Source organism: Oratosquilla oratoria, chromosome 12 (genome assembly GCF_046742065.1).
Source record: "Oratosquilla oratoria isolate Oo_2021 chromosome 12, ASM4674206v1, whole genome shotgun sequence".
Taxonomy (NCBI): Eukaryota; Metazoa; Arthropoda; class Malacostraca; order Stomatopoda; family Squillidae; genus Oratosquilla; species Oratosquilla oratoria.
Window position 1 is genome coordinate 58,094,685 of NC_134788.1, and position 12,524 is coordinate 58,107,208.

The 12,524-nt window shown below is 35.5% G+C and overlaps 1 protein-coding gene across 1 annotated transcript; it reads right to left on the bottom strand.

Moving 5' to 3' along the window:
- Positions 1-7,303: 7,303 nt before the first annotated feature.
- On the bottom strand, positions 7,304-10,062 carry LOC143030795 (uncharacterized). Its single transcript, XM_076194013.1, has 4 exons — positions 9,843-10,062; positions 9,577-9,740; positions 9,426-9,470; positions 7,304-9,126 (listed from the first exon to the last, which is right to left on the bottom strand). Exons 1-4 carry the CDS (start codon positions 9,935-9,937, stop codon positions 9,023-9,025), a joined length of 408 nt encoding a protein of 135 aa, XP_076050128.1. The 5' UTR covers positions 9,938-10,062; the 3' UTR covers positions 7,304-9,022.
- Positions 10,063-12,524: the final 2,462 nt, after the last annotated feature.

Sequence of the window (12,524 nt, forward strand, 5' to 3'; positions counted from 1 at the left end):
ACCTTTTCATTCCTGTAGCTTACAACTGGCACCCCTTTACACCTTCCACTTGCCCAGACACTGCAACAGTTTCCAGTCATAGACATAGGCACAACTCAAAGAGATTGAAGTCTGATTACAGATTCACCAGCATGTCAAGTCAGATTGGATTAGATTTTTAAGCGTTTCAATTTTTTGTGGTTTAAAATGTTTCCAAAGGTAATTTGATGTTTTTTCCCCTTTAAGCCATTTCTAATTCAAGGTGACCAATCATTTAAGGTCAAAAATACATTTTTGATTAAAATGCTACAAAGGCAATGAAGCTCGCAAGCTGAGTGGGTTATGGGGGTTCAAATCCTGCCATCAGCGAAGTTGAACCAAGGGCATGGTTCATTAAATTCCATGCTACAAAGCCTTCTGGTAGGGGGGGTTTGTGACTTTAAACCATAATGAAAAGAATGAAGGTAAAATATGATTACTTGAAAAATGGACATGCTTATCAAAAGGTTGCAAAAAAAATTGATCTGGGTTAATTGCAAATCATAATTTTTGGCAGTCCAACATTTTAATGGTGGTTAAATTTGGTTATCAGATTAAAAAATGCGGACCTGCTCACCTTTGCACTTGAAGCTAATATGGGAAATCAAGGCACAACTGAAACCAATCCATTCAGCGACTCAAAGGTTTGGATAATGTGTTTAGCATTATTCTAAGTACAAACGCTCCTCAACTTACGTTTTAATTACGTTCCGAACGGCCGAACGTAAGTTGAAAATGAACGTAAGTTGTTACTGTACTATACATCCGTAAATTCCATTACCGAATCTTATAAAACACCCCTAAATCATTAATTATACACATAACATTGTAAAATAATAACATTAATTTCAAATAAATTAAATTCAAGCAACATAAATTGAGATGGTGGAGGAGGAGGCAAGGCACGTTCAGTCTGTCGTTTGTGCCATGTAAACAATGGATGCAGCGTCATGCGCGCTAAACTAAAAAATTCACTCAAATTTTTCCATTTTTTTTTTACAATTTTTTTTTCTTTTTTTTTTTTACAGTCAGTTCAAACGTAAAATCGAAAAAAACATAAAACGAATTAATGTAAGTAGAGGAGCGTCTGTATGCAGTAACTTTTCCTGTTAATGGTGCTATGGTGACTGCTGGAAGCTCCTCAATCAACACTGGGAGTACAGTCCTAGGTAGCCCTTTTAAGGAGAGGCAAAACCCTTCAAACTAGCTGTGGGTTTTCTGTACACTGTGAAGGAGAGTTACAGAAAACCCACATATACAGGAAGCTATCTACATTTTTTTCAGCCATCACCCAGACAAAATTAAATACTGTGTAGCTTTGGGTCTATTTCTTAGAGCCCTCAGAATTTGCAGTCCACCTTTTTTTTAAACTGAATTAGCCACGATACATTCCCAGCTTACAAAAGTAGGTTATCCAAATTGGTTCCTATCAAAAGCATTCACCAAAACTAAAATGAGTTTCTACAAAATTACTCCTAACCCTAGTGATAAGTTTGTTTGTATCATTCATTCTACCATATAATACATTTCAAAAGTATGTAAGGATAAAATCAATTGTCTTCAACTATCCCAACAGCCTATTCAGTAAAGTGGTAAATGTCCATCATAGAGTTAAGATGGATGACAGCCAAGGAGTTTACAAAATACCTTGTAGAGATTGTGAATGAGTTTATTGGGGCCAAACGGAAAGAGACCTCAAAACAAGAATAAAAGAACATACTCTGTGAAATATGCACAAGAAAACTCCTGCACACCTCAATGAAAAACCATATGGCCTTGCCCCTAAAAATTATCGCTGATATACAGTTTTTCAGTAAATGGCCCAAATGTTTGAAATGACCCCAGTCAAGTAGATGTGATGTCATCCACCCATTTACTTCTTTGGACTCTGAAGATCCTGTTACTTAGCCGCCTGCCAAAGTCCCCATCCAGAATGACATGTCCTCTCACTTTGTCAAGACCAGTGGAGCTGTGAAGGACAAGCTAGATGAACTTGTTGCCAAGTTTTTCTTCTCGTGCAACTTGTCATTCATGGCTATGGATCATCCCTCCTTCTTTGAACTCATCCAGGCTCTTGGTCCTATCACCCACCCAGTCATAGTCAACTCATTCGACCTCTTCTACATGAGGTCACACAAGATCTTCAGATCCAGATGAAGAACCACCTTAAGGGAAAGACTGTCACACTTATTGAGGATGGCTGGGTAAACATCCATTATGATCTAGCCCATACTACTAGACTGAGTGCTACCTGCTTCCTGGATGCAAAGGATACAGGAACCCTTCAACAAGACAGCATGAAACTGCAAGATGTGTCAGTCATCAATCTGCAATGCTGAAACAAGAGTTTGGATTGAGTTCTAATGCTGTCACTGACAAGAAGAATATGGAGAAGATGCAGGAAGATCTGCAGATTGAGGACCCACACCTCAATGTGTATGGTTTTCAGCCCATTGGCTCAATCTCCTTGATGGGGACATCACTCCAGAATCCATTATGAAATGTATCAGTGAAATTTCTAAATTCTTATGTAATCATCATGCTCCTTCTGGATGACTGAAGGCATTCCCTGGCAGCCAGAAACCTCAGCTGCCTGGTGATACTTGCTGGAAGTCCCAGTTAGCCAGTATTGATATATTCACCAACAACTGTGTCCACTACATATATATAGTACAACAACATGAATCTGAGATGGTCTTGGGCATTGTGAGACAGATCATGGACTCCAATTTGCCTTGCCAGGCCTGGCATCTGAAAGAGTAACTCTCTCCCATTGTAAATGCACTTTAGGTGTGTCAGTAGGACAACTCAGGCCTTGCAGTGGTATGTGATGCTTGGCTCAGTTTCCTGGAGGATCCTATTCTAGCTCAATATCGGCAAGCTGTGAAGAAATGATTTGAGCAGGTTATACGACCATGCTATCTTGTGCCACACGTACTGCATCCCAAGCAAAGATTATATAAGAAAGACAGGAAGGCTTCGTAAGGTGAATAGCAAAAATATGCAGCCAGAATTGATGCCAAACACCGCTAGATTACTGTGGTTTCAACGTCATCTATTGAGCGGTTGAAAAATTAAAAATCGAAGCGATAGCTATTGTTGCCATTTTATTGTACTTTATATATTTTTACAATTATATATTGATTGAAATTTTCGGCCTTGTATATGGTTATTGTTTTAGCTGAATACTTTTTTTTTTTTTTTCTTCAATTGTAACCATTACTGTGAAAATAGTACTTGCGTTCACATACGGTACTTGACATTTGACAATATCTCATATACAGTATATAATATTTTTCTTACCTCTGAAATTTTCATAAAATATAAAGAAAAAATTATAATATATATATATATATATATATATATGTATATATATATATATATACACACACATATATATATACTATACATACACATATATATATATATACATATATATATATATATGTGATTCTCTTATTTGATTTATGTACATATGAATTTCTTTATCATTAGTTTTCATGGGTATCATATGTGGTAATATGGGCAAATGAAAGCTTAGGTTTTATTTCATGATTTTATTAATTCCAAAGAACACATATTTAAAACTTAATATAAAGGTTTATTTACCTCCAACTTGCAAAGATACAAGAGAACAGTGCACAGAAAATTAAAACAACCAACATATATCAAAGAGCAAGTCGTGCAAAAGCAAGCAAACAAAACCGAACAACTTAACAAAAAACAAAACAAAAGCATAAATTAAATGATAACATCATATCTATAATAAATGTAAAATGAATCATGCATGGTCACATATTTGAAAATTAATTATACACTTGTATAAGTACCAGTCCAGAGAGCAGAAATTCATGCATTGTAAAAGAAATAATTGTGCAAATGAAATAATCATTATCAATAATAGAATGACACATAATAAAGCAAACCTATTCAGTAAAAATAAAAAGCAAAAACTTGCATGGCTGAAACATTTACCAAATCTTAACATGCCTTCATAAATAAAAACACTTAACATAGGTAATGCAAAGTAATACAAATAAAAGGATTATCTACAAAATCATAATTATGCATAACCTGTTAATGAAACTAATCCAGAAGTACAAAACTATGAAAATGGAAATACCTGCTATATATTGCATTACAATGCCTTGCTGCCATTTTCATGCTATAGAATGAAAACAAACTCAATTAATTTCAATATATTTTGTCACATGTAGAGGGGGGAAGAGGGAGAGGGAGAGAGGGTGAAAGAGAGAGAAAGAAATAGAGAGAGACAGAAAGAGAGAGAAAGAGAAAGACAGAAAGAGAGAGAGGGAGGGAAGGAGACTGACTATTCACATGTGTAATTTTCATCAGTTTTCTGCATTTCTTTGGTGGCATACTAACATTTTCTAATTTATGTTTCCCTTTGAATGCTCTGTTATGGAACTTAACAAAATAAAATATTCTAATGTTCAAAAATGTGTTGATAATCAATTTATAGGTTTCCTCACATATAGACAGATTTGTAAGTGGCTTTTCCTGTATCATGGAGGATAATTTACACTTTACACCATTCATACACATAACCCTCATTATCTCCTTTTGAAAAATTGCTTCAAAAGACTTTATCAAACAAAATATTTTATCAGTGGGAAAACAAAGAGAGTTCATAGTATTATCACCTTTACTACTGATAAAAGTTTCACGTAAGCTTAGGTGGCACAAGGTTTGGATATCTCTAATTAATGAATTATTGAAAGTTTGGCAGTCATGGATTTTTTTTAATTTTGTGACAACAATAACCAGCAACATATGTTATTACCGTATATACTCGTCTATAGGTCGAAATCTTAAGGATTTTTTTTAGGCCAAAACCTAGGGGTCGACCTATACACAAGTAATAATCTTGTCAGGTTGAAATCCAGACATGACAAGAAAGGCTAGGAAGAACTCTTACCTTTTCTTTAGGTTCAGAAATCAAAATATTTACCTACTAGTTACTACCAGTAAACAATGGGGACATAAGATACACGGTACGTACCAAAACATGTGAAATTCCTTCTAGATACGGTAACCCCATACGGAATACGGTAAACACCGGCTTTGGTGCCCGGCTGTTGTGTATTTTCGTCTTCGTGATGTCTTTTATCGTCCTGCTTGTCTGGCACACTACTTCCAAATTGGTGGTTCTTAAAATATGTGTCAGGTTGGTGGCAACGTCGCTGATTGGCAACACGAGACATCTTGTTGTGCTGTCCTGCTGCACAACAAGACATCTCGTGTTGCCACCAATTTGGAAGTAGTGTGCCAGTCAAGCAGGACAATAAAAGACATCACGAAGACGAAAATACACAACAACCAAACACCAGGCACTAAAGCTGGTGTTTATCGTATTTCGTGTTCAGGATGTGATCAAGTTTACATCGGAGAAACGTCATGCAACCTGAATATACGAATACATGAACACCGTTACGACGTCAGGCATGATATCACCACCAATGCATGTGTGACACATAGAAACAAGGAAAACCATCTTATGGACTGGAAGAATGCAGAGCTGCTGATACGAGAACCAGACAAAATCCGCAGGAAGTGTTTAGAAGCAGCGGTCATTCAAGGAACGAACACTATTGAACAAAATAGGGGCATGTTCAACATCTCGCCCCACACAATTCCCCTAATACCATAAAATAGAATATTTAAACCACCCTTTGTGAACATTTTGCCCACGAACGTTTGGGCCAGCATTCTCAACCTTTCCCAGTGTTCAGTCCCCCCCCCTACTTCTTTTCTCTTCCCGTTCCCTCCTTTCCCCCATATCTAATCTCAAGCATATGTATCTCAACTTGTACTTGAAAAGGCTGTAATAAGCGAAACGTCGTACAAATAAATGCTCCGTCCTCACATGGTGTTTAACTTGTCTGTCTAATCGGCAACTGCTACTTTCATGAAAAAAAAAAAACTTGGTAATCTTTTCACGTTATTCACTCTGCTGAAATGGCAACTTCAGTGAAACTTATTAGATATTAAAATCAGTGAACTTGAAAAAAAAAATAAACCAAAAGACATCAGAATTAATGAAGTGAAAAAACCATACTAATCAATTACTATACCAGGCAAGCCACGCCACTTCAAAGCATTAAGACAGTGGAATGCTCACAGCACCAAAACAAAAACAAGCCACTCGACCTATACATGAGGTATATGGAAAATTCCAGATTTTTTGGCCAAAAATGGGGGGGTCGACCTTTACACGAGATCGACCTATAGACGAGTATATACGGTATGTTATCTTTAATCAAGTCAGTAATAATAAACAAATCATATTGACTGATGGCAGAAAAATAAAATTGTCATTAATGATTCACATGATTCCAAACTGTCCACTTCATAATCAAAATGTGTAATGAAATCATCAATATTTTTAAATTCATCATTATTATTTTGATCATTTAAAATGTTTTCATTTTCAAGATTATAATCAAAATTCATTATATGATCAATTAATTGTTGACACTCATTTTCAACAGGGTTTGCCTGTTCTATAAAATTGACAGACTGCACTGTACTTGGGGTGTTATCATGGGATTCATCTGGCATTTCTGAAATCTTTAGATAATTAGAAAAAGGAGTCAGAGCATTCTTACAATTAGAATTTTCAGCACATATAGAAAGATTATTATATGCCAGATTTTTCATAGAAGTTTTAAATTGTTGAGCATTGGGTGTGTAATTATTACCTCCTGCTTTTCTAACGCAGCTAAAAAAGTTTTCAAGACAATCTTGATTGATGCGTCGAGTTAGTAAATAATTGAATTTGCAATTTTCAGATACATCTTCCTATTTGGTATTTGTCTATGTGTTCCTATTATTTGCCAAGCTCTTATCCACTCTTTAATACTTTTAAGGAATTGGATATTACTGCTGTCTTTGCTGATGGCACTTTTCCTATCTCTATAATGATTTATTGAACTAGAATTAAAAACGTCAAACAAATCATTCATATTATTTATGAATGTTGACGTTGCTACAGCTTCTTTAGGTAAAAACCCAAAAGTGGCATATATATAAATGCCACATGCAACCGTTCTGCTAAAAAGCTGAGAAGCATAGCACACTCTCATTTTCTCAAATGAGTTGCTTATTAGATGATGGTCTGTAAGTTTAGGTGCTATCCTACAGTCAGAAGGATGAGTTTTGTCCATTTTGTAAAAACCTGAAATGTGTGGAGAAAATTATGACTTCCGACAGATTTCCCATCTCTTTTAATACATAATGCTGACAGTGTAAGTTAATCTAAGTGACCGTCCCACCGAGTTAATACTGAAATACTCTGTGTGAACTTGTATACAACTTTCAACACTACAAAACTACGCACCTGTGAACGGTAGGGAACTCATCGAACCCTGAAACATACAATGGCATCATGTATCTTTATGAATATATTATTATTTCAATTATTCATATTGGTTTGGATATTTCATGTAACTCAATTTATGACTTAACGTGGCCTTGGGGCCACTTGGAATTCTTCCTCGTCTTTGTTCTGGTTAATGACGGTGATGTGCGCAACGAACTTCAGGCACAGCATGGAGGGCGAGTATGGGAATGGGAAAGGATAAAGGTATGTTGAGGGGAATGGTTCTCTCACAGAATCCCCTCACTGGTTTAAGACACGCTTCGTCGTATATGCACTTCACACATGATATATATGAGGTCTGTGATTGGGGTGAATTCATATCATCCCCTAGTCACGAATCACTAACACTTTGGTCAATTACATTTCTTGTCTTGGACTTGTCTTGTCCTCAACTAGTACTCAACTCCTATTCAACTACTACCCAACTGCGTATATGGGGGCGAGAGGGGCCTCTCTTGGTCCCGAACGCCTAGTGACCTTTGACCTCTCATTGCCAAGGGTCTATGGGAAGTACAACTTCACCTTAACTGAAGTGAAAATGTTGCACGATACATATATGATCCCCATGCATAGGAACTATGGATGGGTAATGCACCAGAACCAATACTCAAGACGGAGAAGACACCAAGTGGTAAATAATATGATTAATAATGAAAATGATGTATTGGTAACTCGACATTCCTGAGAGGGGTTAGAACAACCGGCTTGTGGTAACTAAGGGGTGTCGAGTCCTTACATAATGTTTTATATAATGTTTTCGTATATAGAAACAAAAATGATAGGCCACTCTATCTAAATGGAAAAAGTAAGACAGTATAATTTGTTATGCATGTTTTCATAAACTAAGTTTCTAGAATACACATTTCATACAGCCCGATATGCTTAATTGCTGTTTTTCAATCTTGATCCTAATTGTACAGCTATCAATTCACTAGATTAACTGAGGCCGTAACCACAGATGTCTATATTAATATGTAACAATAGTCTATTTACTCTAAAAAATGCGTCTGTTGGGATTTATTCCCAACAAAATGTACCTGTTAATTGTGAATTTATGTCATTATACTGCATATGCCAATGTCAGCACCAGACAATCTACGTGATCCACATTATATGCCAATCAGCAGCATTTTCTTTAATACTTTTGCATCTTTCACATTAACAGCTCATTATGAAGAAAATTTGTGGAATGTGAAATACTCTAATTAGAATATGTCCTACAGGTTGATGGGGGCTACATCTCCAATACCCACGACACATTGCATCCAACTCACATTCACGTAAGAGAGCATGTGGAATAAATCTAAAACTGAGTTATAACTTCATTCATATATGTTTATTAAATACTACTAAGTGATCTTATAAGAGATGACTTTATCTTCCTTAGACTGCGTCCAAAACTCCAACAATATCTCTCTAACTGAGAGGAGTGTTGATGGGTGTATGCCACCCCCAGCACCTACCAGAACAATTTCTATTCTTATCACATGATCACATTTATGCCAAGAGTGTGAAACAGGTCTATAAAACATCTATATAACTGTGGACTCAATTGTGGTACTAATATCTGTTGTTACAATTTGACATATGTTGCTAATTTGTTTATGATTTACAGACCATCAGTTCATCCAATGAACTTGACAAGATTTCCATTTCAATTTGCTGGTGATGCAAAGTACTTGTAGTATCCAAGTGCTGGTCAATATCTGTAAAATAATATATGTGATGTTTTGTACTGTTATAAACAGATAATGTATGTAAGGTATCTATGCTCAGAATTTAATTTGTAATTTCAAGTTGAAATATGTCTTGTGCACATACAAAAATTAGCTAATGACAATGAAAGAATATTCTAAATAATGTTCAACTTTAAAGTAATACAGAAATATATAATATATAGAGACAAGCAATGTTTTGTTTCAAATGCAATGTGGTAATAAGATAAAGTAATTTCAATTAATCTCAGAACTGTACTATATTATTTTCACATTGATCAAGCACTTACCTGCATCCATACTGGTTATTACTGGCTCATCTGGGTGTGCTGGATCTGATAGATAATAGAATGCATAATGAAAATCATTACTTCTTACCAAACAATGTTAATCATTGTAATCTTATGATAATGTATATTATATAAAACTGCATTGACTCACCAGGCAAATTTTGATCTGGGTATGCACTGGGGCACAAACGGGTTGATGATGCATACTGCCATTGAGAAAAATTATGGCTACATATCCTTTGACTTTTATTTAATTGTGTAGGTGTTTTCTTCCTTAATGTTGATATACCGGTTACTTGTATCCACTTTGAACATCTATCAAAAAGAAGAGAATGTTGATTTACATTTTTACTTAATCAATAAAATGACACTTATATGTCTATTATACTTAATGTTGGCAGTATAATATACACTTACCTTTGTGGTTCTTTAGGAAACCGATGGTACATGAATTCAGGATGAGAACTTTTGGACCGTTTGCAATTAACACAGGGATTACCGTCTCGCACCATGATTGGTTTGAACTAACCATGTGTTCCAAGTGACAGATGGCTCAAATGTAAACATGCAGACGATTAAAAAAAACCGCTAATTCTTTCCGAATGAAGCACAGCAATCTCTAGCGTTGATTGAAGTAACTAAACTCATGAGTAATCAGTTAGGCTATTTACACACCTTTCTGGTGCCTTCCTGTCTTTCGTAAATAGTCTTTGCATTTCTCACAGAAAATACAAATATGAAATGAAAATATAGATATAAAATACAAATGTATATATGAAATAAATAACTATGAACTATGAAATATGATCTATAAAGATAATAGATATAAAATATAAAACAACAGAAAATGTGAATAGAAAAATAGAGAAGATGTATAAAAGAAATTAAACCTTCACCTTGTATGTTTACATATGACGTCATAGCCCGTCAAGCCTTAAGTTGCACTCCTTCAGCTATTTAAAGCGCTTGTTTTCGTAGCTGTGATTTAAACTGGTTAAACAAGTGTGTCTTCTTGAATTCGTAAGTGCAGCGATATGGGGGTAAGATAGCTTAGTTCATGCGTAGTATGTTCGCATTTGCCACTCTTCAATTTTCATTTGGCATTCTGAGCAAGGGTAGGTACGGCGCAATTTTTTTTTAACTCTTAAAAGATTGTTTGCATATGAAAGACAATTTCATTAGAAACAAAATACTTTTTAATTTTTTTTAATAGCTTGAAAAATAAGGGAGATGCTGTTTTTTTTTTATTTATTTTTTTATCACGAATTTTTGGCTAGACCAGGGGCTCCCAAACTTTTCAGCTCATCGACCCCCTAGTAAAGTTTAAAATTTTCTATAGACCCCCAAGCTATTAATTCACGATTTATGTCAGTTTATTATTATTATTGGTGTTATTGTTATTAATGCTATTATTATTATTATTATCATAGTTATTATCATTATTATTATTATTATTTTAGTTATCAATAGTGTTATTATCATCATTATGATTATCATTTTTGTTGTTGAAATATTGGTTTTAATTCTTAATTGTAGTTCTTGATTGGTCTCATAAATCACTTATGGTAATTCTAAAGTACCATAGTCACAATTTTCGTGTTTGTGGGTTGTACTTATTCTATTTTTTTATTTTTTTATTTTGATCCATTATGAAAGGACCAAATGGCAACATTCATCAAGGCGACGGCGTTCTAATAATTATAATACAGATACTTTCACATATACATAAACATAAGTGTTTTAAGATAAATATTCATAATTTACCAATAGCTTGAAGAGTGATATTATATATTTTGTACTATATAACTGTAAGTGATATTTAAGCCAATAATATTACACAAGCTTGTCATCTTGATGTTCATTCACAATGTGGTTGTGTGTATGTGAGATTCTTCCTACATGCACAGAATGGGAAGGATTTTCAACTCGGTTTAGATATTGGTTGGTTGATTATTCTCACTCTTTCAGTACAGGAAGAGAACAGGATCATTTCATACCAACCATTTAATTTTAAAGACTGCCTTTCGATCCCATAGTAATTTACTGACCCCTTTTGACCCCCTAGCAATCTACTGACCCCCTTTTGACCCCCTAGCAATCTACTGACCCCCTTTTGACCCCCTAGCAATCTACTGACCCCCTTTTGACCCCTTGGATGGTCTCATCGACCCCTGCGGGTTGATATCGACCACTTTGGGAACCCCTGGGCTAGACTATACTATACTATAACAAAAGGTTAGAATGAAGGGTGGTGATTTGTAAACTTTTTGGTAAAGAAGTTCACATAAACTCTTAACCACTGGTCCAATTTTATTGAAATTTGGAATACTTGGGTTTTATGGGTCAACAAATCACCAGAGCATGTCAAAAACAATGTGGAGCATCTCCATCATACCAAATTTGCCTTTTCATGATGGGTACTTGCACAAAAATTACCCCTTGAATTATTGTTGCATATGAAAGACAGTTTCATTAGAAACAAAATACTTTTTAATTTTCTTAAATACATACATACATACACCAAGGTTTTCCCCCTTTCAAGGGAGGTAGACAAAAAGAAAAAGGCAGAAAATCATTCCCACCCATTCCATCCCTAAATACACTCCACTCCCCTCCACCTTCCTTCTTATCTGAGCACCTCCTGGATGATGGGTCATCCCTGCACCCTGTCCACTGCCCTGGGTCAGAAGCAGTGTCGCAAGGCACAGCACATCCACACCAAGGCTCGCTTCATTAAATCAGCGACCCCCCCTCTCCGTCCCCCCATGCATAAAAGGAGAAGACGGGGAGATATCCCTTCAGGCTGCGTTAAATTTTGCTCACACATACTACCTCACCCCCATTCCCCCACCCATTCCACCTCATGCAACATCATCCAAATACAACCATTCTCTATTAAGGGAGACACAAGTTTTTGAATGATTTTTTTTTTTTTTTTTTTTCACACCGAATTGTTTGCAAGACTTTACCATAAAAAAAGGTTAGAATTAAGGGTGGTAATTTGTGAAGATTTTGGTAAAGAAATACACATAAACTCTAAACCACTGGTCCAATTTTATTCAGATTTGGAATACTTGGGCTCTATGGGTCAACAAATGA